The sequence below is a fragment of the Anabas testudineus genome, chromosome 22 (genome assembly GCF_900324465.2).
Source record: "Anabas testudineus chromosome 22, fAnaTes1.2, whole genome shotgun sequence".
Classification (NCBI taxonomy): Eukaryota; Metazoa; Chordata; class Actinopteri; order Anabantiformes; family Anabantidae; genus Anabas; species Anabas testudineus.
Window position 1 is genome coordinate 19,948,283 of NC_046630.1, and position 22,986 is coordinate 19,971,268.

Sequence of the window (22,986 nt, forward strand, 5' to 3'; positions counted from 1 at the left end):
GTTACCATCTGAAGAATTCACCACAACCGAGTTGGTGCATTGATGACATTTCTACCTTGCGCCTGGTGCTGTAGACAAAACAGTGATTTCAGCAGCGTACCTTTTAGATTGTGTCCTGCAGCCTGTATGCCCTCCCCATGGCACTAAAGCAAAGAGGATATTTCACACAAATACGAGAGAGCTACTCACTTGGTTTGTCTCACTCAGACTCCTGAGGAACATCTTAGATTTACAATATCTGAACAGCACCGTGCAGTATTTCACAGAACCAGAAATGTATAGTTTGTCTAAAGGTATACTTTAAGTCAGAGCAGCTCGTTGATTCACAGTGATAAAAAAGAAGATATAAGAAAGAAGCATGAAGCGACATCAATGTGCCCAAGTTTCCCCTTATTTCACTTCTCCTGGGACAGAAACTGTATTTATGTCCAATTTTAATTTACTTGTGGGTAATTTTACAAATAATTACTTATTAAATTAATAATTTCAATAATTAGCAAGCAAATTCAAATTCACGTTTTCAACACATAACTTCCTTGTTCACTACTGATCAATTAGTGATTACTGTTTCTGTGCCTCGCTGATCAGTGAATGATCAGTGGTACATGACGCTAACTGTGGTGTGGCTGTTGTTGGCAGGACATGCTGATGCAGCTGGCTAAGGCTGTGGCTAACGCTGCAGCAGCCCTGGTGCTCAAAGCCAAGAACGTGGCTCAGAAGACAGAGGACTCAGCTCAGCAGAATCGGGTCATTGCTGCAGCCACCCAGTGTGCTCTGTCCACATCTCAGCTGGTGGCCTGCACCAGGGTAAATAGACCTAGTACTCCAACTGGGAAGTTTTCACTATCTTAAAGCTGAACACAGCAGTTTTTCTGCGTGTATGTTAATGTAGCCTAAGCTATTTCTATCCTTATATCTCCCAATGAAGGTGGTGGCTCCAACCATCAGCTCTCCAGTGTGCAAGGAGCAGCTGATTGAAGCAGGCAAGCTGGTTGCAAAGTCAGTAGAAGGCTGTGTAGAGGCGTCACAGGGGGCCACCAATGACGAGGCCCTCCTCAAACAGGTGGGCGTGGCAGCCACAGGAGTCACACAGGCACTCAATGAGCTGCTTCAACACATCAAACAGTATGCCAGTGGAGGTCATCCTATTGGACGCCATGGAGAAGCCACTGACCGCATTCTGGATGTCACAGAGAATATCTTCAGCTCAATGGGAGATGCTGGTAGGTGAAGGAAACCAAAACAATGACCAGGGTGGTTTGTTAACATCAATCTGTCCATCCCTCCAGTACCACGTTGACACATCTGAACATTCTCTCCTCTAACAACCATATGAAGTTATACTGTTAGCGAAGTATAAAATGTATCTGATGAGTGTGAAATGCATTAATGTAATGTGCAGTATTGTGAAAACAAGAATATTGTATAATGTGATAATCAAGTATGAGGCAAGTCATAAAGTGAACTTCACCCTTCAGGTGAGATGGTGCGTCAGGCTCGTATCCTTGCCCAGGCCACGTCTGACCTGGTCAATGCCATCAAAATGGATGCAGAGGGAGAGTCGGACCTGGAGAACTCGCGCAAACTGCTCTCAGCCGCTAAGCTGCTGGCTGATGCCACCGCCAAGATGGTGGAGGCTGCCAAGGTCTGACTTTGTCTTTGTTTAACACAGTAAACAGTAGTGATGTCGCAAAACATTGATAAACCTATTATGTTTAATCACCCCCCCATTTCATGATAGATCAGATTCCCGCCAACACTCAGCTCTAACAAACACACTGGTTCATTTCAGTTAGCCTGTTCACTTGATGATTTATCATCTGTGTGGTGTTTCACCACAGGGTGCAGCAGCAAACCCTGACAGTGAAGAGCAGCAGCAGAAGCTGCGAGAGGCTGCTGAAGGTCTCCGCATGGCCACCAATGCTGCGGCCCAGAATGCTATCAAAAAACGTCTGGTCAACAAGCTGGAGGTAAGGTGGAGGGAGGAAGTACAGAAATATGAGTCACTTACATATCTAGAGTATGTTTTGTCTCTGAAGTATGGGTTTGAAATGGAATCAGGTCAAAATAACAAAGTCTCACTAGCAGCCATATTACATATCTATTGTTTACACTGTTTATATATATTTGTACTTGTAAAATCCCATTCTATGGGAGTATGAGACCATTAACATATTGCAACAAGACTTGATTTCAAATGTTTTCTTGTTCCCTCAACTCAGTGGAAAATGTATAAACCTCTGCTGAATGACAGTGATTTATAGGACATGTGAGAAAGAAGCAGCAGCAACAACAACAACAACAACAACAACAACTGTGTTTTACTAGTTTCATTATTTTCAGATATGAGATGATTATGATTGAACTGGCAAAGTACAATTAATAAACACCTGCAAAAAGGATTATAACTATAACTATAACTAACCCCACCATTCAAGCACTGTGTTTGAAGCTGACGTGCAGTTTCTCTTTTATGGCAGAATGCAGCCAAGCAGGCAGCAGCAGCAGCCACTCAGACCATAGCTGCCGCTCAGCACGCCGCCTCATCCAATAAGAACCAGGCTGCACAGCAGCAGCTAGTGCAGAGCTGCAAGGTAAACACACCGGCTACCTGCTGTCTGTTCAGTTGCACAGAGAGCGCCTCTGATTTTAGTATTTTACTTCATCTCCTCACTCTGTTATTTTACTCGTCCAACTGTAATGACATGCCATTTACGTTAGAGCTCAGAAAGTCAGTGTTTGGACTTCTTCATGTATATCTGCTATACAACATTACAATTAAAGGTGGAAATACAATTTCGAGGAGTGTGGATATTCAGAGCATATATACTGTGCCTGATGTACCTTTAAAATGAGTCAACTGTCAACTGTTGCATTGTTTGATATGATGTAACATCTTGTGAGTGTGCGTGTTTGTGTGTGTCACCAGGTGGTGGCAGAGCAAATCCCTCAGCTGGTTCAAGGAGTCAGAGGTAGCCAGTCTCAGCCCGACAGCCCCAGTGCTCAGCTGGCCCTCATCAGTGCCAGCCAGAACTTCCTGCAGGTGACTGTAACACCATCACATTAATTCAGTTGCTGCATCGCCACACAGTAACAGAAAAGAACATGCAGGTGACAGAACAGACCAGTATCGTAATGACAACCGTGGCTACAAATGGATTTTGTAATTGTTTTCTTATTATGCAGGTTGTGTGAAAGCAACATGACAGTTTTTGTTCATCTGGCACTTTCGTGTCCAGTTTACTGTTGCTGAAATGAAACTCTGTGCTTGCAGTAAGACTTTGCCTCTTCCTCTCCTCTACCAGCCTGGTGCCAAGATGGTCACAGCCTCCAAAGCCACTGTTCCCACCATCAGTGACCAGGCCTCAGCCATGCAGCTCAGCCAGTGTGCTAAGAACCTGGCCAGTGCTCTGGCAGAGCTCCGCACCGCCTCACAGAAGGTTATGCCCATCTTCATTTATTGTTATGTTGTCTGTGTAATATATACAATTTAATCTTAGTTCTACTGCAAGATGTTTTTATTTTTACTGGTAGATGTGTTGAAACTTTATTCAGTCATATCTGATTACTCCACATTATACATAGTAAAGTGATTACTATCAACTAACTATAGTACGAATTATGTCCTGGATCAAATAATAAATCTCTACCCTTTGATATTGTTCTCCAAACCCTTTTTGACTTTGTTTCAAGTCACATTCACTGAGTGGTCATAACTGTACAAACTTGTTAATCTCATGTTACAATCAAATGAATTCTGCCTGTTTCATGTATTTGATTTTTCATTATGATCATGATCTGCCCACCTACAGCGCCCATATAAGGCTGCTTGTTTCACTTTGTCTGAAGTTTCATTTTTGCAAATGTCACTAAAGAGGAAAAAAACTGATTTTCTCAGTGCAGAGCTCCAAGTCTTCAGAAATCAAAAAACAGTAGGCTCACCGTAATATGTTAGTATATGGTTTTATGAGTGGGTCTTGCACAGGGTTTATTGTTATTTGCTGACAAGTAATTTAACAAACATACTGTGTTGTCAGAAAACATTAGAAAGTCGATTTCAACCACCTTGCTGTTCTGTAAAAGAAGACTAGAAAGACAATAATAAAAGGACTTTCAGGCTTGTTGTGCCCTTGTTGACAGTCACTAAAATCAAGGAGGTTTTAGCATTTTTAACCCTCTGTGTCTTTGCCTGTGTGCGCACGTGCAGGCTCAGGAAGCATGTGGTCCACTGGAGATCGACAATGCTCTATCAATGGTGAGAGGTCTGGAGAAGGACATCCAGGAGGCCAAGGCTTCTGCTGACGAGGGCAAACTGAAACCACTGCCTGGAGAGACGGTAAGACACACACACACTCACACTCCGTCTGAACCAGTCTTAGTTCGAGAGTGCTCTGGAACAGGTTTTCATCAAGGATGTCTCTGTACATTGCTGCATTCATCTTTCCCTCAATCCTGACTAGTCTCCCAGTTCCTGCTGCTAAAAAACGTCCCCACAGCATGATGCTGCCACCACCATGCTTCACTGAAGGGTCACTTTCTGGATGCGCTGTAGTTGTATAATTTGTTTACATAGTTTCTATATTCTTGCCAACATAATGCATCACCTACTTCCTTACCCTTATTCATCAGCAGCCCACTGTTTTTTTTCTTCTTTTTCTTCACTTTAGTCAGCTACTTTGGGTGTCAGACTGTAGGACTTTTTCCACAGAATATCGGTGTTTATTTTTTTTGTTTGGTTGAACTTAACAACTGAACAAGAAGGAAGTCCGTTTGCATGACTCAACTTCCAGATAACTTCCCCTGAACGACTGAGTATCTTCACCGACAATTGCCATATTATTGGTATGTTGCTAATTTTGACCAATAGGCTGTGGAGAGCTCCAATAGTTTTTCTGGCAATTTTAATGGCTCTTCAGACAGTAAAGGTTGCTGACCCCTGCATTAGCACAGAACAAGAGTGTCCTCACGACAGTGGTATCGAACACACACTCACACACACACACACACACACACACTAAGGCCTTTTTCTTCACTGGGTTGTATTTTGCGAGTGGCTTCATTAGCTTCCGTTCCCAGATAACCACATAGCCAGATGAAGAAATGTATATAACAGAATGAGTAACAGTTTTTTTCCTCCATATATCATATCTTCTTGCCATGTTGCTCAGCTTGAGAAATGCTCCCAGGATCTGGGTACCAGCACCAAGGCTGTCAGCTCAGCTATAGCCCAGCTGTTGAGTGAAGCCACCCAGGGCAATGAGAACTACACAGGTAGGTTTAACATCAACACACATAAACAAGAGGAACATTAAAAAAAAATGTCACTCATTGCATCTTGTCCAAGGATGTTCACAAAAAGTGTTTTGCCACATGACACATTAGATGTTAATATATAGTGTAAAAGTGGCCTAAAAACTGAACTGCAACCAAAATGGAAAACAAAGTGCTTAATATTACATATGGTTGACTTTCTTTTGTGCTTTCTGGATCAGATTTTTATCTGATCTGTGACTCTTCAACCATCAGATCTTCTGATGAATTTAAGATGTAATCTGTGACTCCTCTCTCCCGTCCTGTTTTGAATCCAGGCATGGCAGCCAGAGACGTGGCCCAGGCTTTGAAATCCTTGGCATCCGCTGCCAGGGGAGTCGCTGCCACCACAGACGACGTGCCTGCACGTAATGCCACACTGGACTGTGCTGGTGACGTCATGGATAAGTCAGCCAACCTTATTGAAGAGACTAAGAGGGCCATCACCAAGCCGGGAGACGCAGAGAGTCAGCAGAGGCTGGCCCAGGTCACACCACACTAACAGTTTTCTGTGTGCTGTAGATTTTAGCATGTAGTGACATGAGAACATGAACAAAATGGTTTTGGTAAATGAGATTGTTGGCTTAGGTAATTTAACACTGAACACTGTGTGTTTGTGTGTGTGTAGGTGGCTAAGGCAGTGTCCCAGGCTCTAAACAGATGTGTTAACTGCCTTCCTGGCCAGAGGGATGTGGATAATGCCATCCGCACTGTGGGCGAAGCCAGCAAGACTCTCCTGGCTGACTCTGTTAGTACCACACCTAAAAACACCTAATATCACCTGTGTGTAGAAAGGCTGATAGTCGGCTGATGTAACAATTAATGGAGGTGGATCTGTTTTATTTCTTTTTTATTTGTGTTGTGGGTTAGTTGGTAAATTTTATCTATATTAGAGGACCAGAGTGCCCCCATTGTTTTCCTCTATCTGTTACAGTTCCCATCCAGTGGAAGAAGCTTCCAGGATGTTCAGTCTAAGCTCAACAGAGTGGCAGCTGGTCTAAACCAGTCAGCCAATGAGGTGGTCCAGGCATCCAAAGGGACCACCCAGGACCTCGCCAGGGCCACTGGCAAATTTGGGCAGGATTTCAACAATTTCCTGGAGGCTGGGGTTGACATGGCTGGAACATCCCAGGTCAGTAAAACAGGTTTAAAACTACAAGCAGATAACAATTCATTTAACTGTATATGTGCTTAAAGTGATATTCATTAGAAACCTTAGACATTTAGGAGTTCCACTAATTTCCTACAACAGCTGTAACTCTTATAACTCTATCTGTTACAGTCTAAAGAGGACCAGACACAGGTTGTATCCAACCTGAAGACAATCGCCATGTCTTCCAGCAAACTGCTGCTGGCAGCCAAAGCCCTGTCCACTGACCAAACCTCCCCCAACCTCAAGAACCAGCTAGCAGCCGCTGCTCGGTAAGAAACCTTTCCGTCTCTCTCTGTCTTTAACTCTCCTTTACTGGCTGGCTGTCTTTTTTATCTCTGATGTCTTCGTGTCTACAGGGCGGTGACAGACAGCATCAACCAGCTCATCACTATGTGCACTCAGCAAGCTCCGGGTCAGAAGGAGTGTGACAATGCTCTCAGAGAGCTGGAGGTAGCAACCATTCTACTGTACCAACATCCTTTTATCATTTCTGAGGTCCCTCTGCTTTACTATGATCTGGTTCACATACTGGATAACAATGGATTCCAGCTTGTATGGGTTTAAGTTTGAATCAAGTCGTGGCTGCTCAGGTCCTAATTACCATTAAAAAAAGTAAAACAGATGTTAAAACGAGGAATTCATTCCAGTATTTAGACAATACAGTGGTAACTGTTGTGCTTGTGTGTCTGCAGTCTGTTAGGGGGATGCTAGAGAACCCGACTGAAGCGGTCAGCGAGCTTTCGTACTTTGACTGCATCGACAGCGTCATGGAGAACTCGAAGGTACAACTGACTTTCCTTTTGTGTCTCATGTCATTTCTCTTTCAGAGCTGTGTTGTCATTTGTTTGTTTCTTTGCAAGCATTATTTTGCTACCAACACAATTCAGTTCTTATCTACAAAGAACTGCTATTTAATAGCTACGCGGCTCTTGTGGTTGTATGTCAGACTTTCTGTGGTTGTCCTATATTTGCTAACGGTTTGCTCAGTGGTTTACTTTATTTATAATAAGAAACTTGAAGACATCATCCAAATGAACCACATCTCCTGTTTAAATCTGTGGCTTTCGTTGACAGGTCCTTGGTGAGTCTATGGCTGGCATTTCCCACAATGCCAAGAACTCCAATTTGCCAGAGTTTGGTGACTCAGTCAGTGGTGGCTCCAAAGCTCTGTGTGGTCTGACTGAAGCAGCTGCACAGGTAAAAATATTACTAAAGGTGACCTAAATGTTGTTGTAGTCTGTAACTAGACTTCTGACTCTCTTAAAGACCGACTAGAGTCTGGTGTTTGCAAACCTGGAACCCAATTAATGAAATGAGAAGGGAGCTGGTATAACTTAAAAATATAATATCCAAACAGTGCCAGATCTCAGAAGACCTACAATTAAGAGCTGTTGATTTGTATGTAGCTGGGAATCTACATGCAAAGATTAATCTCAAGGAGTTTAGATATTTGTCAGTTTAAAATTAGAGTTGTCTTGAAATTTTTTAATTGCTTTTGTGTGTGGTTGTGTTTCTAATATTTGTTTAACTGCATTAATACAATGGCAGTTGACCAGTGATCTGTTGTCTGTCTGTAGGCTGCCTATCTGGTGGGAGTATCAGACCCCAACAGTACAGCAGGTCAGAAGGGACTGGTGGACCCTGCTCAGTTTGCCCGGGCTAATCAGTCTATCCAGATGGCCTGCCAGAACCTGGTGGACCCAGCCTGTACACAGTCTCAGGTACAGTACATGTGACCACCCCGCATGTCACACCAATAGACAGATTTATCATCAGTGTTCTTCCTTTCTGTTATTGAACCTTAATACAATTCACACTTCTCTGTTCAGGTGCTTTCTGCAGCTACTATTGTGGCCAAACACACCTCCGCACTGTGCAACGCTTGCCGTCTGGCATCGTCCAACACTCCCAACCCTGTTGCCAAGAGGCAGTTTGTGCAGTCGGCCAAAGAAGTGGCCAACACCACTGCCAACCTGGTCAAGTCCATTAAGGTTTGTAGTCCATTGCTGTCATCAGTTACAATCAAATCACATGTTGAGTGAGGGAAATGCTGGTTTGCACAACTGGCCCATATTGGTGCCAGTCTCAAATTTTAGCAGTTCTAAATGCAAGAGTTGAAGAAGGAAGGTGAAAGTGTCTCAAATTTTGAATACTCGTTCCTCTATCACTGGATGTCAGTTGGACACAAAAAGCAGTTGTTTCAAGAATTTAAAAAAAGGGCTTGAGGGGGAAGGTCAGACCCTGCCTGTGGCATCTTATCTTTTTTCCCCTTTACTAAATCAATCCGTGTGTGATGATTCATCCCAAATGGAGGAAGGAGGCTAATGGCCAAATATTCCCAACTAAAAGCCTTTGTTGGCTAAAATGTCCCACTATGAGACAAGAGGAACTAAACTCAGGATCCTAATGTCTGATTTTTCCACTGCATGTGAAAACCTGTGGTGAGTAAGCAATTACGGCTCCTGAAGGATTAAAAATGACTGCATTGTTTAAATTCTACGCTAGAGGAAATAACACTTCTTTCCATGAAATGCTAAGAAGGAAAAGGAAATCTCCACTTTGTTTCCAGTAGATGATCTTCTGATTGTTTGATAATTATTTGTTTACAACAGCCATGAATCTAATTTGATCTAAATTAATTTAACTCCTTCAATCACTTTTTTTTTCTTTCACCACTCCCCGTGGAACACTTGTTTTCTAATGATGTAATATAATGTATGACAACAAATGTCTGCACTGGAACTTTTCTTAGTGTATGATCTTGGGTCCTGTGGACATTGCAGTGCAATCATGTCCATAATTCCATTTCCCGTGTCCAGGCTTTGGATGGAGCCTTTAACCATGAGAACAGAGAGAAGTGTAAGGCTGCCACCGGTCCTTTGATAGAAGCTGTGGACAACCTGACTGCATTTGCCTCCAACCCAGAGTTTGCGAGCATTCCCGCTCAGATCAGCCCTGAGGTATGTGCTTTCCTAAACTCTTTGTAATTGAAACATTAACTGTCACATTAAAACATTGAATTGTTGGTAATGTGAGTTAAGGAAGAGCAAGTAAGTTGAGTCAACGAGAAATTAAGTGAAAGTGTGATCTCACTGTCTTCTCTTTAGCCAGAGGGAAAACACTGCTGTTCAGTTTGAGGTCATTTAGAAACATCTCAGTTTCCAGCCCTGGAAACTTAACTACTAACATTATTTCATACTCTTGTGAGTTCTTTTAAATTTTTTTCATTCCTTTCATTTCCACTCGTCATCCCCAGGGTCATGCAGCTATGGAACCCATCTTGGCTGCGGCAAAGACAATGCTGGAGAGCTCAACTGGCCTGATCCAGACTGCCCGGTCTCTTGCTGTCAACCCCAAAGACCCCCCAAAGTGGTCAGTGCTTGCCGGACACTCCAGAACTGTGTCAGACTCCATCAAGAAACTCATCACCAACATGAGGTATACCTCCGCTACTTCTATGACTTGTATTACTTTAACTTTATGTCCATGTGTGATGGAAAATCTTAGAGACGAATGGTCACTTTAATATTTCTTGGAAAAACATAAACAAAAGAAAAGCTATGTGAAGGCTTAGTGCATTAACGATTTAGATATGTACACATTTCAGAATTGATTTTATTATGTAATCCATTACCTTCTTAGTATAAACAGTTGACAACAGGTCAATCAAGTAAGACTAGTTTCTCTGCTTAGCTGCTGTCTGTTACTTATTTAGTAACCACTTATCAGAGCATCTGTATCCTCGCTGTTTCCACGTCATGTGTGTATTTGTACAGAGAAAAGGCTCCTGGACAGAGAGAATGCGATGATGCTATTGAGGCGCTGAACCGCTGCATCCGTGAGGTTGATCAGGCCTCTCTGGCTGCCATAAGCCAGCATCTTACACCCAGAGAAGACATTTCCATGGAGGTAAACATGAACATCACCACACAGCTTTCTAGGGACACTTTTAGCTTTGTCTAGTAAACTGGTGAAATGTCTCCGGTGTGAAGTGGAGCTGACTCAAGTTGAACATTTTAGTTCTAACAGCTTTGGCTTTAATTTGTTTAGCTTCTCTAGTCCTTCTCCCTCCATCTCTTCATCTCCCTTTGTAATTTTCAGTAACACCGTGGTTTAGTCTGAATATTACGCAGCAGTTAGAATAGATTTACATTTAATGTGTACAATATGTAGAAGTATGGTATGAGAATGGCTTTGGGAAATGCTATTTGTATTGTATGTATAAAACAATGCTTTATCAATCCAATTATAATTTCATTCAGTGAACACAAGTAAGTTCCAGTTATAAGCTCTGAAAACTATACTGTCCTATATTTTGCAGACTCTCCATCAGCAGATGGCTGCCTCAGTCCATGAGATCAGTAACTTGATTGATCCTGTAGCCGTTGCTGCTCGTTCTGAAGCCTCTCAGCTGGGTCACAAGGTAAACGACAGGACAACTCTCTGCACAGCTAAGAAAGAATAATATAAATGCTGACTATCTGGTGGTCAGTATGAATAATGCCAAGGGCTTGATCGGTAAATCCTGTTCAAGCTTGACATGATTTATTTATTTCACAATCTCATGTATACTTTTTTTCTCACACATTTCAACAGGTATCTCAGATGGCCAGCTACTTTGAGCCCCTGATCATGGCAGCCATTAGCACAGCGTCCAAAATCCTCAGCAGTCAACAACAGATGGCTGTCTTAGACCAGACTAAGACCCTGGCAGAGTCAGCCCTGCAGATGCTTTACACTGCCAAGGAGGCTGGAGGAAACCCCAAGGTACTGAAGCTGGCAGTCACAGAGTCTAGAACCTAGTAAAGAAAACTGGACTAAAAATTTTTAAACCCTAATATGAAGCAAATGAATAACAAAGGATGTTATTCCTACATAGGTCACATGAGCCCAAAGTTTGAATTTTTGCATTTCCACTGTGTTTAAATCCTTTGTTTCCGGATTTAATTTAATTGTGGTACCGAGTTGTTTAACAGTCTGCTGTTATATATCGGCATCCCCCACTGATGTCTGTTTTCCTATCTGAAGGCATCACATATGCAGGAAGCCCTGGAGGAGTCGGTGCAGATGATGAAGGAAGCAGTAGATGACCTGGGTGCCACTTTGGCTGAAGCAGCCAGCGCAGCAGGTGCTGTGGGCGGCATGGTGGACTCCATCAATGACGCCATTAATAAGATGGAGGACACACCTGCACTTGAACCTGATGGCACCTTTGTGGACTACCAGACTACCATGGTTAAAACTGCCAAGGCCATTGCTGTCACTGTGCAGGAGATGGTACAACATTTCTTATAATCATCCAATGGGCAAATAATAAAAAAACTAAAACTAGCTAAATAGTAAACCAAGTTAAATAACAAATTACAGAGCTTTAAGTGGCAAGAACTGCTCTTACTTATCTGCTATGATGTTGGTTCCATCAGGTCCAGCCCCTCTTGATTTTCTATTTTATCTTATTAGGGGATTAACAGTGCTTCCTGTTTTTATAATAATTTACCAGGTGAAAACCTGACAGACTATCTTGAACTAACACTACTTTCTTATCTCTCTTCAGGTCACCAAGTCTAACACCAACCCAGATGACCTTGGAGGACTGGCCAACGAGCTGACCAATGAGTTTGGAAACCTAGCAAATGAGGCCAAATATGCAGCTGTCACTGCAGAGAATAATGAAGTAAATCAAGCTCAGCATCTCATCTCACGGCCATGCCAGCACTGGCTTTCTCATTTTTACTTGATATATTGATGCTGATGAGATTTCTGTCTTTGTTTGCTTCCCAGATTGGTTCAAACATTAAGAAGCAGGTGGGTGAGCTGGGTTTCAGCTGCACAGGTCTAGTGACCAAAGCCGGAGCTTTGCAGTGCAGCCCCAACGACTCATTCACCAAAAAGGAGCTGATTGAAAGTGCCCGCAAAGTCTCTGAGAAGGTCAGACCACAGCCCACATCTGTGTTGTATCACATCAATAGTAGAGGGATGATAAGTGATAAGAATGATAAGTGACCCTGAATATCCACACACAGTTTACATCTTGTACACAGCTTTCACATTAGCAGTTTGAAAATGACACTCTTTTTTTAAATTTCTTTTCTAAATCCAACTTTAACTCATACCAGGTTGTTTTATTCTTTGCAGGTCTCCCATGTGTTGGCGTCCCTACAGGCAGGTAACCGTGGCACCCAGGCCTGCATCACAGCAGCCAGTGCTGTGTCAGGAATCATCGCAGACCTCGACACCACCATCATGTTTGCCACTGCTGGTACACTGAACAGAGAAAATGCTGAGACCTTTGCAGACCACAGGTACTAATCAGACCTTCTAGAGAGAACTGCCAACTCCATGTTGTGCTCCAGAAATATATAACAAAATGTAAATAAATATTCATCTACGGTCCTACAGTCCTAGGAGGACGTACAAGCAAAAGACACATGAACGTTTCTTACAGCTTTCATTGATTTGTGCTATTTGATACAGTTAAGCAACTGGCTGTGAAGACTAGAAATTACAATCTGTAGGAATACAGCAGTGTCAGGTCTTTGTTCAGTTTGTGCACCTCCCTTGTTTTGCATTAGTGAAGCTCCCTTGTGACTTTGTGACCTCACTATTTTCAGAGAATACATTCTGAAGACGGCTAAGGCTCTGGTGGAAGACACCAAGTTGCTGGTGTCTGGAGCTGGAGCCAGCCAGGAGAAACTGGCCCAGGCTGCACAGTCTTCAGTGTCTACCATCACCAAACTAGCTGATGTTGTCAAACTAGGAGCTGCCAGCCTGGGTTCGGAAGACCCAGAGACCCAGGTAATCACAATTTGATATATTTTTAAGTAGAAATCTAACTCCTTTGGGCTTGGTGTGGGATTTGGATGTAGGATGTGGTTTGGGTGGCATATTTCTGTTCAAATCAAATCAAACCCAACCCGGTGCATTTAGGTTTGTGCAGTAAATTTGTATATTGTTACTATATAATAAAATATATTATATGTATGTATATGCACTACTTAATTAGAATCAGTCTATTCTAATTAAGAAGTGGCTACTCAATGCTAGAAATTGCGAGGAAACTTCTTAATATGCTGTTAACTACTCCCTTCAGAGAGCAGCACAAACTGACTCTAACAAGGACCTTCACATCCAACGTGAAGGTATCAAATGAGTCAGTAAATTACCATGCTCTGCACTCTACAGGTGGTCCTGATCAATGCAGTGAAAGATGTGGCCAAAGCTCTGGCCAACCTCATTAGTGCCACCAAAGCAGCTGCAGGCAAGCCTCATGATGACCCCAGCATGCTGCAGCTTAAGAACTCAGCAAAGGTAAGACACAGAACCCAAAGCCCTTGTCTCAGAGGCCTCCACAGGCATGTATTGTTGTAAGTTGCATGTTTGCTCTGCCATGAGACCATGTGGGCTGATCTGCTGCTGCAGGTGATGGTGACCAACGTGACATCGCTCCTAAAGACGGTGAAGGCAGTGGAGGATGAAGCCACAAAGGGGACCAGAGCTTTGGAAGCCACTATTGAGCACATCAAACAGGAGCTGGCTGTGAGTAATTCCCAGGACTTTGCATTCTGCAACAATCAGGTGATATGAATCATGATATAGAGGTTACAGTTCAGTATACTGCAATATACTGTGAAACTATAAGCAAACTATCTAAAAATCAACAAACAAAGAACATTTCACAACACTCATGAATTGTAAGTACACTTGTAATTACCCTCTCAAAATGGCAATGTTTGGAAAGATTCATTTAGAACATCCCAGGTCAGATACTGGGGCAAATAATTCACCTGCTTGTTGGATTAAACACACCAGATATCTCATTATCAGTCCCCCGGTGTATCCACACAGGTGTTCAACAGCTCTGACCCCCCAGCAAAGACCACCACACCAGAGGAGTTCATTCGCATGACCAAAGGAATAACTATGGCAACAGCAAAGGCAGTGGCTGCTGGGAACTCTTGTCGTCAAGAAGACATCATCGCCACAGCTAACCTCAGCAGAAGAGCCATCGCAGAAATGCTGCACTCCTGCAAGGTACACAGGAGAGTTTATGACACGTTTACATTTTCTGTTAGTCCACAGAGCCGCAGAGTGACCAGAGAGGTTTATTAAAGGAGAAGTATTTGAGAACACATTGACATTGACACATTGGGTATTTGTTGTTATTAGTATCTTATTATGATGCTGTATTTCTACTATTAAAATGACATTTACCATTACCGTGCAATGAGTTTTTATTTCCAAGCTGTCTGTGTGTGGTTTCAGCAAGCTGCCTACCACCCAGAGGTTAACAAAGAGGTCCAGATGAGAGCTCTGCGTTATGGCAAAGAATGTGCTACTGGTTATCTGGGACTGCTGGAACACGTGCTCGTGGTAAGTCATCATTACCCACATACTAATACACACTAATGTCCTGAAGTAGTTGAAAATGTAGAAATGCTGCATGACGACGACCATATCAAATCACTGTAAGTGTGCAAAATGCCATGGCAACTGATTGACAGTTTACCAGGCTAGCACTAGAAATGTTAAATACACAAGACTCTTATTCAGAAGAAGAAAACTGTGAAGTAACCACAGTGTAAAGTGTAAAGGTGATGTTCAGCACAAAAAACACTAACTAGTGTTTAATACTTTTCTTTGGCAATGGGTGTCAAGCAACTCCTTTCTGAGTCACACGTTTTAAAAGGATGACAAGTGATATGTGATAAGATGAAGCACAGTTACAATATAACTATTCACAATCAGAAAGGATATATAGAAGGATATATAACACCTAACACTGCTAAATACTGTGTACTGAGTAGCAACAGAGTGCATTCTGCACTCACCTCATCACATATTAAATCAAATATTTCTGTCCAAACACAACCTGAACATAAGGGTGTGGTGGTCAAACCTGCAAACCAGACAAGTGGAAACATCAATCTCCAGAACCTTAACCCAGACCACATTGAGACCATTCTGGTCCAACACTTAAGAACCTGTAAAAATCACTGACAGATGCCAAATCACGATACACGATATTATAACTGTATGTCCTAGTCAAGTTCAGTACAGGTTTGTCATGGAAACACATGGACATGTGTATCTGTGACTATTCAGTGATTCCTATTCTTTCCACACAAAAGAAGGATATGTATATTAATATGTGCAACTTTTAACGAGTTAAACCCCTCTTAGGATACAACCTTCCAGCCTCGTGGCTGCCATTGCCTTACAAGAACAAACACAGTAGTTCGGAGCTTGCAGTGATAGGGTTTCCAGCATGATGGCTGCATGCTTACAAACATCTCCTGCAGTCAGTGTTCCATGACTCCTTTTCTTTCCTTTTCCCAATGCTCTGTCAATGTTCCTTTAAACTTGCGGCTCACTGATGTTGCTGCAAGCCGGTGAGTACACTGCGTGACTGACCTGCACAAGTGTGGGGCTGCATTGGTGGAATGCTTCACTGAATACTTCATAGCTCAACAATCCTGCACTGTACTGTCAGCAGCCTGTTGAAAGGGATGTTTGGACAATATCTGACTCAGCTGGACACAGTTACTTATCGGTGGTCATCTGTAGACTGGTGTTCCACTGTGCAGGCGCAGTGCCAGCTGACTGTCTTTCTCTTCTGACCGTTTGGATGTGGGAAGATGAGCTCACAGCTCACTTGTATGTGTTGGTCTCTGCTGGTTCAGACCCAGCCTTTTGGTTGGCACAGTTATTGCAACCTTGAAATTCAAATGCACTACCATTGAATGAACACAGCACAGTGAGACTTCTTAACTGGAAACCCAATACCACTGCAGATAGATCAACCTCTTCTAGACTTGATGCACGGAGTGCTTTGAATTTGCGTGATACTAAACATGTCACATGTCATATCACCCCCTGCGTATTATTGTCTCAGCAGCGGAGTACAGGTAATGGCGTTCTCTCTTTACATATGTGTATCAGTTGGTTGGTGTGCAGTATGTGAATGTGTTTGTGTTTGTGTTTGCGAGTGGTATTAGTTTGGCCTGGTGCATGCGTTCCTGTGCTGTTACATCTGCGCGTCTATCTTCTCATGACAACACATCTGAATAAACTTGAGCTGGGTATGGGCTGAGCCCTGTTAATGCCCTGCACCTGTCACGCACTACTCCAACCTGAATTCTACATGTCCACCTAGGACAGTCTAAGGACATCAGCTTAAAGCCAAACACATCCTAGAACCAACAAATCCAACTAATGTGGAGAGAATTAAGGCAAAGAAATGGAGAGAGTTTGTACTGACCTTTGCTCAGAAATGATCCAGGGTCACAGTGCGTTTAGATGTCACTCTTATTGGGGAGCAACGACACAAACATTTGTAGATGTTATTGTTTTCCTTTCCATTTGTCATTTAAATGATCAGTGTATAAAATATGAGAGTGTACAGTGGTTATTGCTGCCTTTACCATGTTAGCATTAGCTTAGCATAGGCTGGGAATTGATTAAGTCAACATGTTAATCATCAATTCCCCACATTCTCCACAGATCATCCAGAAGCCCTCTCACGATCTGAAGCAACAGTTGGCCGGCTACTCCAAACGGGTGGCAGGCTCTGTCACTGAGCTCATCCAGGCGGCTGAGGCCATGAAAGGTATTTTAACCTTTGACCTCTCTGACAACCGAATAACAGCAGAGCAAAACTACAATTTCCAGTGGGTGTCAGTATGCATTGAAAAGTGCCACTGATTGATTTATTGCAGTTTCATCGTTGTAGGTATTCTACATTTCTTTAATGGTGATAGCTGATTTACAAATTCAACTTGGAAAGTACAGATCAAAATAGTTTTGAAGCCACTAGTTACACATATTTAAGTTCTCAGTTGGTACACTGTGTTTCACATTTGCTCAGCACATGTCTTAAATAGCCTTGCATCAGTTTTTATTTAGAGCACTTTATGCTAATGTGCCCTCACAGTAATTTCCAGGAGGATTAGTAAAATATTTGCCTCAGAGTTCTAGTTTAACACAGCTTTCTCCTGGGACCCTCCTCTGAAAGAGTCCAGGACAAATTGCATTGAACTCGGGGTCCGTTAATGCATCATCCATCAAATGGAGGGAACGTCTCCCTCAGCACTTTACTGTATGTCAGAGTTTAAAGTTCCTGTGCTCCAGTTTAAGAGATATTGGCTGCAACCGTATCCTGCTGCTTGAGTGGCTGTAGCTTCGGGGCTTTATTCAACGGATGACTGGCATCAAATTTGGCATCAAAGTCATTTGATCATCATTTTAGAAGTAACTTAACCCATAAATATGTAAATGGAAAAAAGGCTTAAAATCTGTTATTAACTTTTGTCATCAGAGAGGGCAAAACAGCACAGTTTGAAACACAGCCTGGTGAAAAAGACAAGCTGTAACTCTAACTGGTCGTGACAAGATACCAAAAGAAGATTTTGATGCCTTTTTACCAAATACTGTAGTAGGCTGATTAGCATGAAATATTCAGACAGAGACGTTGTTCCACCATCACTTTGAACTACAAAATCATAGGCAGGGGTTAGACAGAGGGGCACACAAACAAGACAACACTGAACTTATTTATGTATTTTCACTTAGTTAACTTGACAACTGGATTACATATCTGTCCAATACAGCACTGCACACTATGATTATGGGACTGTTTGTTGCCATCTATTGGTCTGGGGTTTAAATACAATGCAAAATGAATCAGTGTCTGCACTGGTATGGAAACTATTGATGACGATGTAAACTAATCAAAGTTAATGCAGAGTTTTTGAGAATTGATCCAGAATCACAAAACATAATATCACATAATATAATACTCAAATGTATCAATATTTAGTTATACCCCTGATGTGTTACATACAGGGCAATAAGTATTTGTTTATTGATTAAAAAAAAAAAAATTAAAAAAAAGAGTAAGAAGAGACATTTTGTTGAGAGGTGCACTGGCCTCAGGGTTTACCCAGTCATGGTATTCACATTAAACCCACCGTACAGCACGTACAGCCATATTATACTAATACTAATGCCATATTTAGCAAATGAAAATCATGTCAATTTTGGGGCATTTTCCAACAAAGACTGAGCCAGCATGGTGTGTGTGTGTGTGTGTGTGTGTGTGTTATAGGCACAGAATGGGTGGACCCAGAGGATCCCACTGTCATTGCAGAGAATGAGCTGCTGGGAGCAGCGGCAGCTATTGAAGCTGCTGCCAAGAAGCTGGAGCAGCTGAGGCCCAGGACCAAACCCAAGGTTAGAAGGCTTTTTACAGAGCAACAGCATTCACACTGAGCCTCTTACCTCAACCTGAGGTCATATCCTCTGTGTGTGTGTGTGTGTGTGTGTGTGTGCACGTCTTCTGGACTATCACCTCCTCTATCTCACACTCTCTTCCCTGTTAGCATTTTGATGTTCTCCATTTCAAAGTTCTTTGAATATACATTCATAATATTTTTAGGGATTAGACATTTGTGTATATAACTAATTCCATATAATAATAATAATAATAATAATGATAATAATAATAATAATAATGGATTTTTTTTTTTTTTCATGCAAACAGGAGGCAGATGAGAGCTTGAACTTTGAAGAGCAGATTCTGGAAGCTGCCAAGTCTATCGCTGCTGCAACTAGTGCTCTGGTGAAAGCGGCTTCAGCTGCACAGAGGGAGCTGGTTGCTCAGGGCAAGGTACAAACCCAGCTGAATGATGAGTATTGTTTGAGATCAACGTTTCAACCCTCCACAGGAAGATGGTTACCTCAGTGCCTAAAACCAATTTTTAGAGCACAGTTTGCTGCACAAACATATAGACTGACTTCTCGACGCTGAAATGGAAGAACATAAAGAAACAGACATTTCTGCAGATGATGGGTTTATTTATGCACCAAAATGCAATATCACTATTTCCATTAATAGGTCCAAGGGCTTTAGTGCCTGTGGTTTGTGTTTACTTAAGACCCCGGTGCACATTGAAATAAAAATATGTTTGTTTGTTTTTTAATGTTTAGTCAGAATTTGAAACCATCCATTGTCCATGAGTGTTGTGAGTGGAACAGAGTACAATCGATCATAACATTCTGTGATTTACAACAGAACATGAAAGAGAAGGAAAGTGAAAAAGAAATTGGCACAGAGACAGTTCTTCTTTTATTAACATGTAAACTAAAGCCTGACAAAATAATGCAGTTTAGATAAGTCATAAAGGTGGGTGTGTTGAAGTGGAGGATCATCGTACATTTATTACAAAAACACACATGTATGCCGTATTTGTCCGTCCAGCCTTTACCTACATAAAAGACTTTCCCACATTCCCTTGTCTGCATTTGAATGTTTTTGAGATCTGATCCAGTTTTCCTGTGTTTTCAGGTGGGAGCTATCCCAGCCAATGCTGTGGATGATGGACAGTGGTCTCAGGGGTTGATTTCAGCTGTAAGTCTCTTTCCTCACAGTGTGTTGTTGTTGTTGTTGTTTGTTGGTTTCAAAGAATGTTAAAACATTGTAACCTCTGATTTCTTTGACTCCTCAGGCGCGAATGGTTGCTGCAGCAACCAACAACCTCTGTGAGGCAGCCAACTCTGCGGTGCAGGGACACGCCAGTGAGGAGAGGCTGATCTCATCAGCCAAGCAGGTGGCGGCCTCCACCGCTCAGCTGCTGGTGGCCTGTCAGGTCAAGGCTGACCAGGACTCCCAGACCATGAAGAGGCTCCAGGTCAGCACGCCCATTTAAATGTCTGGCTTACTGCGTCACACACATACAGTAGACACACTGCTGTCTGTTGTCATCGACTGTGTTGTTACTGACCCATTCATATGAGATAGGATGGTGTCTAGTGGTCCACAGATAGGGTTTTTTTTATGACTGATGCTGATCGTAGATTTGTATGACTGATGTTGTTGTTGTTGTTGTTTTTCTCTTTTTGCACCAGATAAACAACAACAACGTTTTTGGACAACGTAACATTTTTAAATTAGAGATAATTATGCTTAATCTAAATGAACATTTAATGCATTATGAAAATAATTAAATTATTAATTATTTAGTGTCTAAAACATGGATGACATACATCCTGTAGTGTCCCTGAACGCCTCACTACTGACTGCTGTGAGGAATGGTCATGCTGTGTGGTGGGTTGGAGGTAAATATGGGATGCAGGAGATTTTATATGATTAGTTGTCAAAGGTCTGAAGTTAAATAAAACAGCTGCAGCGGTGGTAGATGAGTTGTGTGTGAAACATGACATAGCAAGGAGTCTTCATTAGTTACCATAGCAACAAAGGTTATTATAACCTGAGCTGTTTTCTATAGACTACCCAAATTGAGGTAGGTGACTACCCAAAGTAAGCTCCCTCAGCCTCTGCTCCTGCTTCGTCACACTGACATCTGGTATGTGCACAGTGAGATGTGTGAACCTCAGCTCCACTAATGATTCAGACCTGCAGCACCTGCTGAAGGAACAATAGTCATTGTGCAACAGCTGCGCTTGTTGGAGAGCACACAGTATGTTATAGTCTATTCATAGGCTGGAGTGTGTAGGGTTACAGGTGAGCTGTGTAATCGTTACAGCTGCTACATCAGGATTAGTTGGCTCTATTTTTAGTACATTCGCGACTCCTCTTTCAGGATTTTTAAAGGGATACTCTAGGGATTAATTTTTTTAGTAGTATTTCCATAATGGTGGGGGAGCAACAGAGGCAGAGGTGACTAAAGGCACAGGTGGATCACACTCACTGGAGACATTTTATTGTGTATGTTGACTTGGCTTTACTCAAAACCCCAAAACACCATAATGCAATCAATAGAATCATAAAGATCACAGATATCTCAAGAGGAACTGTCTTTAAAGTGCTTGTTGTTAAACTGCAATGGAAGCACTAACTCACTGCTGGAGCTAAAGTAGCAGAAAAGGGTCGCTGTGACCTTCATGTGTAACTGATGCAGTTCCTTCGAAGCCATAAGAGAAACTACAAGTATCTCCTATCACCCCATCCACCAAAAATACTGTCTTTAAGTCTTGTGTGTATGCTAGCTGTGAGCACATCAGCCTGCCCAGGCCATCTCATATTCTCTGATCCAATCAGCACTGGCTTATCTCCTCCTCTTCTGAGCCTGCAGCTGCCACCACAGTAATTCCCATACATTTATGTCTGCAGGAGCTCTGGAAACAATCCACTAGTCCAGCCATGGCACCAAGAGCTGGAAACACTAGCCTTGTTCTATGATTACACCAGCAGCATTTGCTCTCTTCACTCTTTGCCATGATGCTTTTTAAGGCTGTAATTATTCCAAGTGCTGAGTAATGTACGTTCTCTGTCCAATGTGTGAATATCTGAGGAAAGGACCTTCTGCCTCAGGGACGGACCTGTCTTATACACAGAGTTACCAGTTTGTTTTGGACCACCTACCCATTACAATCCAACAGCCAACCTCAACATGTTCATATGTTATTCCTATGAGTTTCAAGATGGTTATCCAACTTGCAGACACTAGTTAAACTGACTGGCACAGAAAGAAATCATTAGTATGGATTTCAGTAATGCTGATGTTTCGAGCCACTGGCTGGTGGACAATGGGGTAGTTTTGTTCACCGTGTGAGATTTCCTGTAGTCATCAGAATATCACAATATACCTGACTGATTACTGGCTTTGTCCTGATCTGATCTGTTCCTGTCTACAAACATGATTTAGTCAAAACAATAGAAGCACCTGACCGTATAACACAATACTTCAACATCAGCACAAACGATCATCCAGTTCAGTCAACAAGTGGTGCCTCCTCGAAAAACCTCATGTCCCAATTTAGTTTTTGTGTACAGCTGATGAATGGAGCTTCCCACTGTGACACTGTGAGTCAGAGCCAGACTAACAGTAACATTCCAGCCTAAGATAAACCAGCAAAGTAGGATTCACTAATGTCTGTGTGACTGTGACGTCTTCCTCCAGCTCAGTGTCTGATTTCAGCTCACAGAGCCGCAAAAGGAGAAAACTACTGTTTGCTGGAGCCCATCTGCCTAATGAGACAAGTGTTTGGCTTTGAGAGAGCTTCGGCAGGCTGCTCAGCGTTGCCTTTTACAGATATTATCAGGCGCTGAGCAGCGAAAAAACCTCTTATGGTTTTCTCCCTCATTGATGGAAGTTCTCATTCCCTTTCTGGGAGATGCTGTTCACAAGAAACACAGTTTATGTGTCTGCTGTTGTTGAGCATTGCTTTTTAGAATTCACCTTTACTTAGAAATAAAATCTTTATTCGCATCGACTTATAAGCTTTTTCTGGAATTGTGCTCTGTGTGTTTGCTCTGGGAAAAGCTAAAGCTCAAAGCTTCTTGAGTGAATTTCCACACTCTTGGCTGAATCGTTTCATGCTCACTCCCTGTGTGTTTCTGCAGGCCGCTGGAAATGCTGTGAAGAGAGCCTCTGACAACCTGGTGAAAGCAGCTCAGAAAGCAGCATTTGAAGCTCAGGATGACCAGGCTGTGGTGGTCAAGAGTAAGATGGTGGGAGGTATTGCTCAGGTGAGTCACATTTGAAACACCAACACATAGCTAACAA

The 22,986-nt window shown here is 42.4% G+C and overlaps 1 protein-coding gene across 2 annotated transcripts in view; it reads left to right on the top strand.

Annotated features, from left to right (window-relative positions):
• Positions 1 to 22,986, top strand: part of tln1 (talin 1) — a 52,525-nt gene that overhangs the window by 27,602 nt on the left and 1,937 nt on the right. For both annotated transcript variants that reach the window (XM_026340110.1, XM_026340111.1), the window contains 38 exons: positions 640 to 807; positions 929 to 1,223; positions 1,479 to 1,645; positions 1,842 to 1,970; positions 2,481 to 2,594; positions 2,930 to 3,043; positions 3,306 to 3,440; positions 4,208 to 4,336; positions 5,169 to 5,271; positions 5,589 to 5,797; positions 5,939 to 6,058; positions 6,245 to 6,442; positions 6,593 to 6,732; positions 6,820 to 6,913; positions 7,156 to 7,245; positions 7,538 to 7,660; positions 8,041 to 8,184; positions 8,293 to 8,454; positions 9,283 to 9,423; positions 9,720 to 9,901; positions 10,240 to 10,372; positions 10,785 to 10,886; positions 11,060 to 11,230; positions 11,492 to 11,740; positions 12,018 to 12,137; positions 12,245 to 12,391; positions 12,599 to 12,765; positions 13,075 to 13,258; positions 13,646 to 13,771; positions 13,883 to 13,999; positions 14,309 to 14,494; positions 14,726 to 14,833; positions 16,964 to 17,069; positions 18,567 to 18,691; positions 19,002 to 19,127; positions 19,806 to 19,868; positions 19,966 to 20,148; positions 22,824 to 22,949. In XM_026340110.1, the coding sequence (XP_026195895.1) occupies positions 640 to 807; positions 929 to 1,223; positions 1,479 to 1,645; positions 1,842 to 1,970; positions 2,481 to 2,594; positions 2,930 to 3,043; positions 3,306 to 3,440; positions 4,208 to 4,336; positions 5,169 to 5,271; positions 5,589 to 5,797; positions 5,939 to 6,058; positions 6,245 to 6,442; positions 6,593 to 6,732; positions 6,820 to 6,913; positions 7,156 to 7,245; positions 7,538 to 7,660; positions 8,041 to 8,184; positions 8,293 to 8,454; positions 9,283 to 9,423; positions 9,720 to 9,901; positions 10,240 to 10,372; positions 10,785 to 10,886; positions 11,060 to 11,230; positions 11,492 to 11,740; positions 12,018 to 12,137; positions 12,245 to 12,391; positions 12,599 to 12,765; positions 13,075 to 13,258; positions 13,646 to 13,771; positions 13,883 to 13,999; positions 14,309 to 14,494; positions 14,726 to 14,833; positions 16,964 to 17,069; positions 18,567 to 18,691; positions 19,002 to 19,127; positions 19,806 to 19,868; positions 19,966 to 20,148; positions 22,824 to 22,949 (5,496 nt within the window). The remainder of the gene's footprint in view (positions 1 to 639; positions 808 to 928; positions 1,224 to 1,478; positions 1,646 to 1,841; positions 1,971 to 2,480; positions 2,595 to 2,929; positions 3,044 to 3,305; positions 3,441 to 4,207; positions 4,337 to 5,168; positions 5,272 to 5,588; positions 5,798 to 5,938; positions 6,059 to 6,244; positions 6,443 to 6,592; positions 6,733 to 6,819; positions 6,914 to 7,155; positions 7,246 to 7,537; positions 7,661 to 8,040; positions 8,185 to 8,292; positions 8,455 to 9,282; positions 9,424 to 9,719; positions 9,902 to 10,239; positions 10,373 to 10,784; positions 10,887 to 11,059; positions 11,231 to 11,491; positions 11,741 to 12,017; positions 12,138 to 12,244; positions 12,392 to 12,598; positions 12,766 to 13,074; positions 13,259 to 13,645; positions 13,772 to 13,882; positions 14,000 to 14,308; positions 14,495 to 14,725; positions 14,834 to 16,963; positions 17,070 to 18,566; positions 18,692 to 19,001; positions 19,128 to 19,805; positions 19,869 to 19,965; positions 20,149 to 22,823; positions 22,950 to 22,986) is intronic.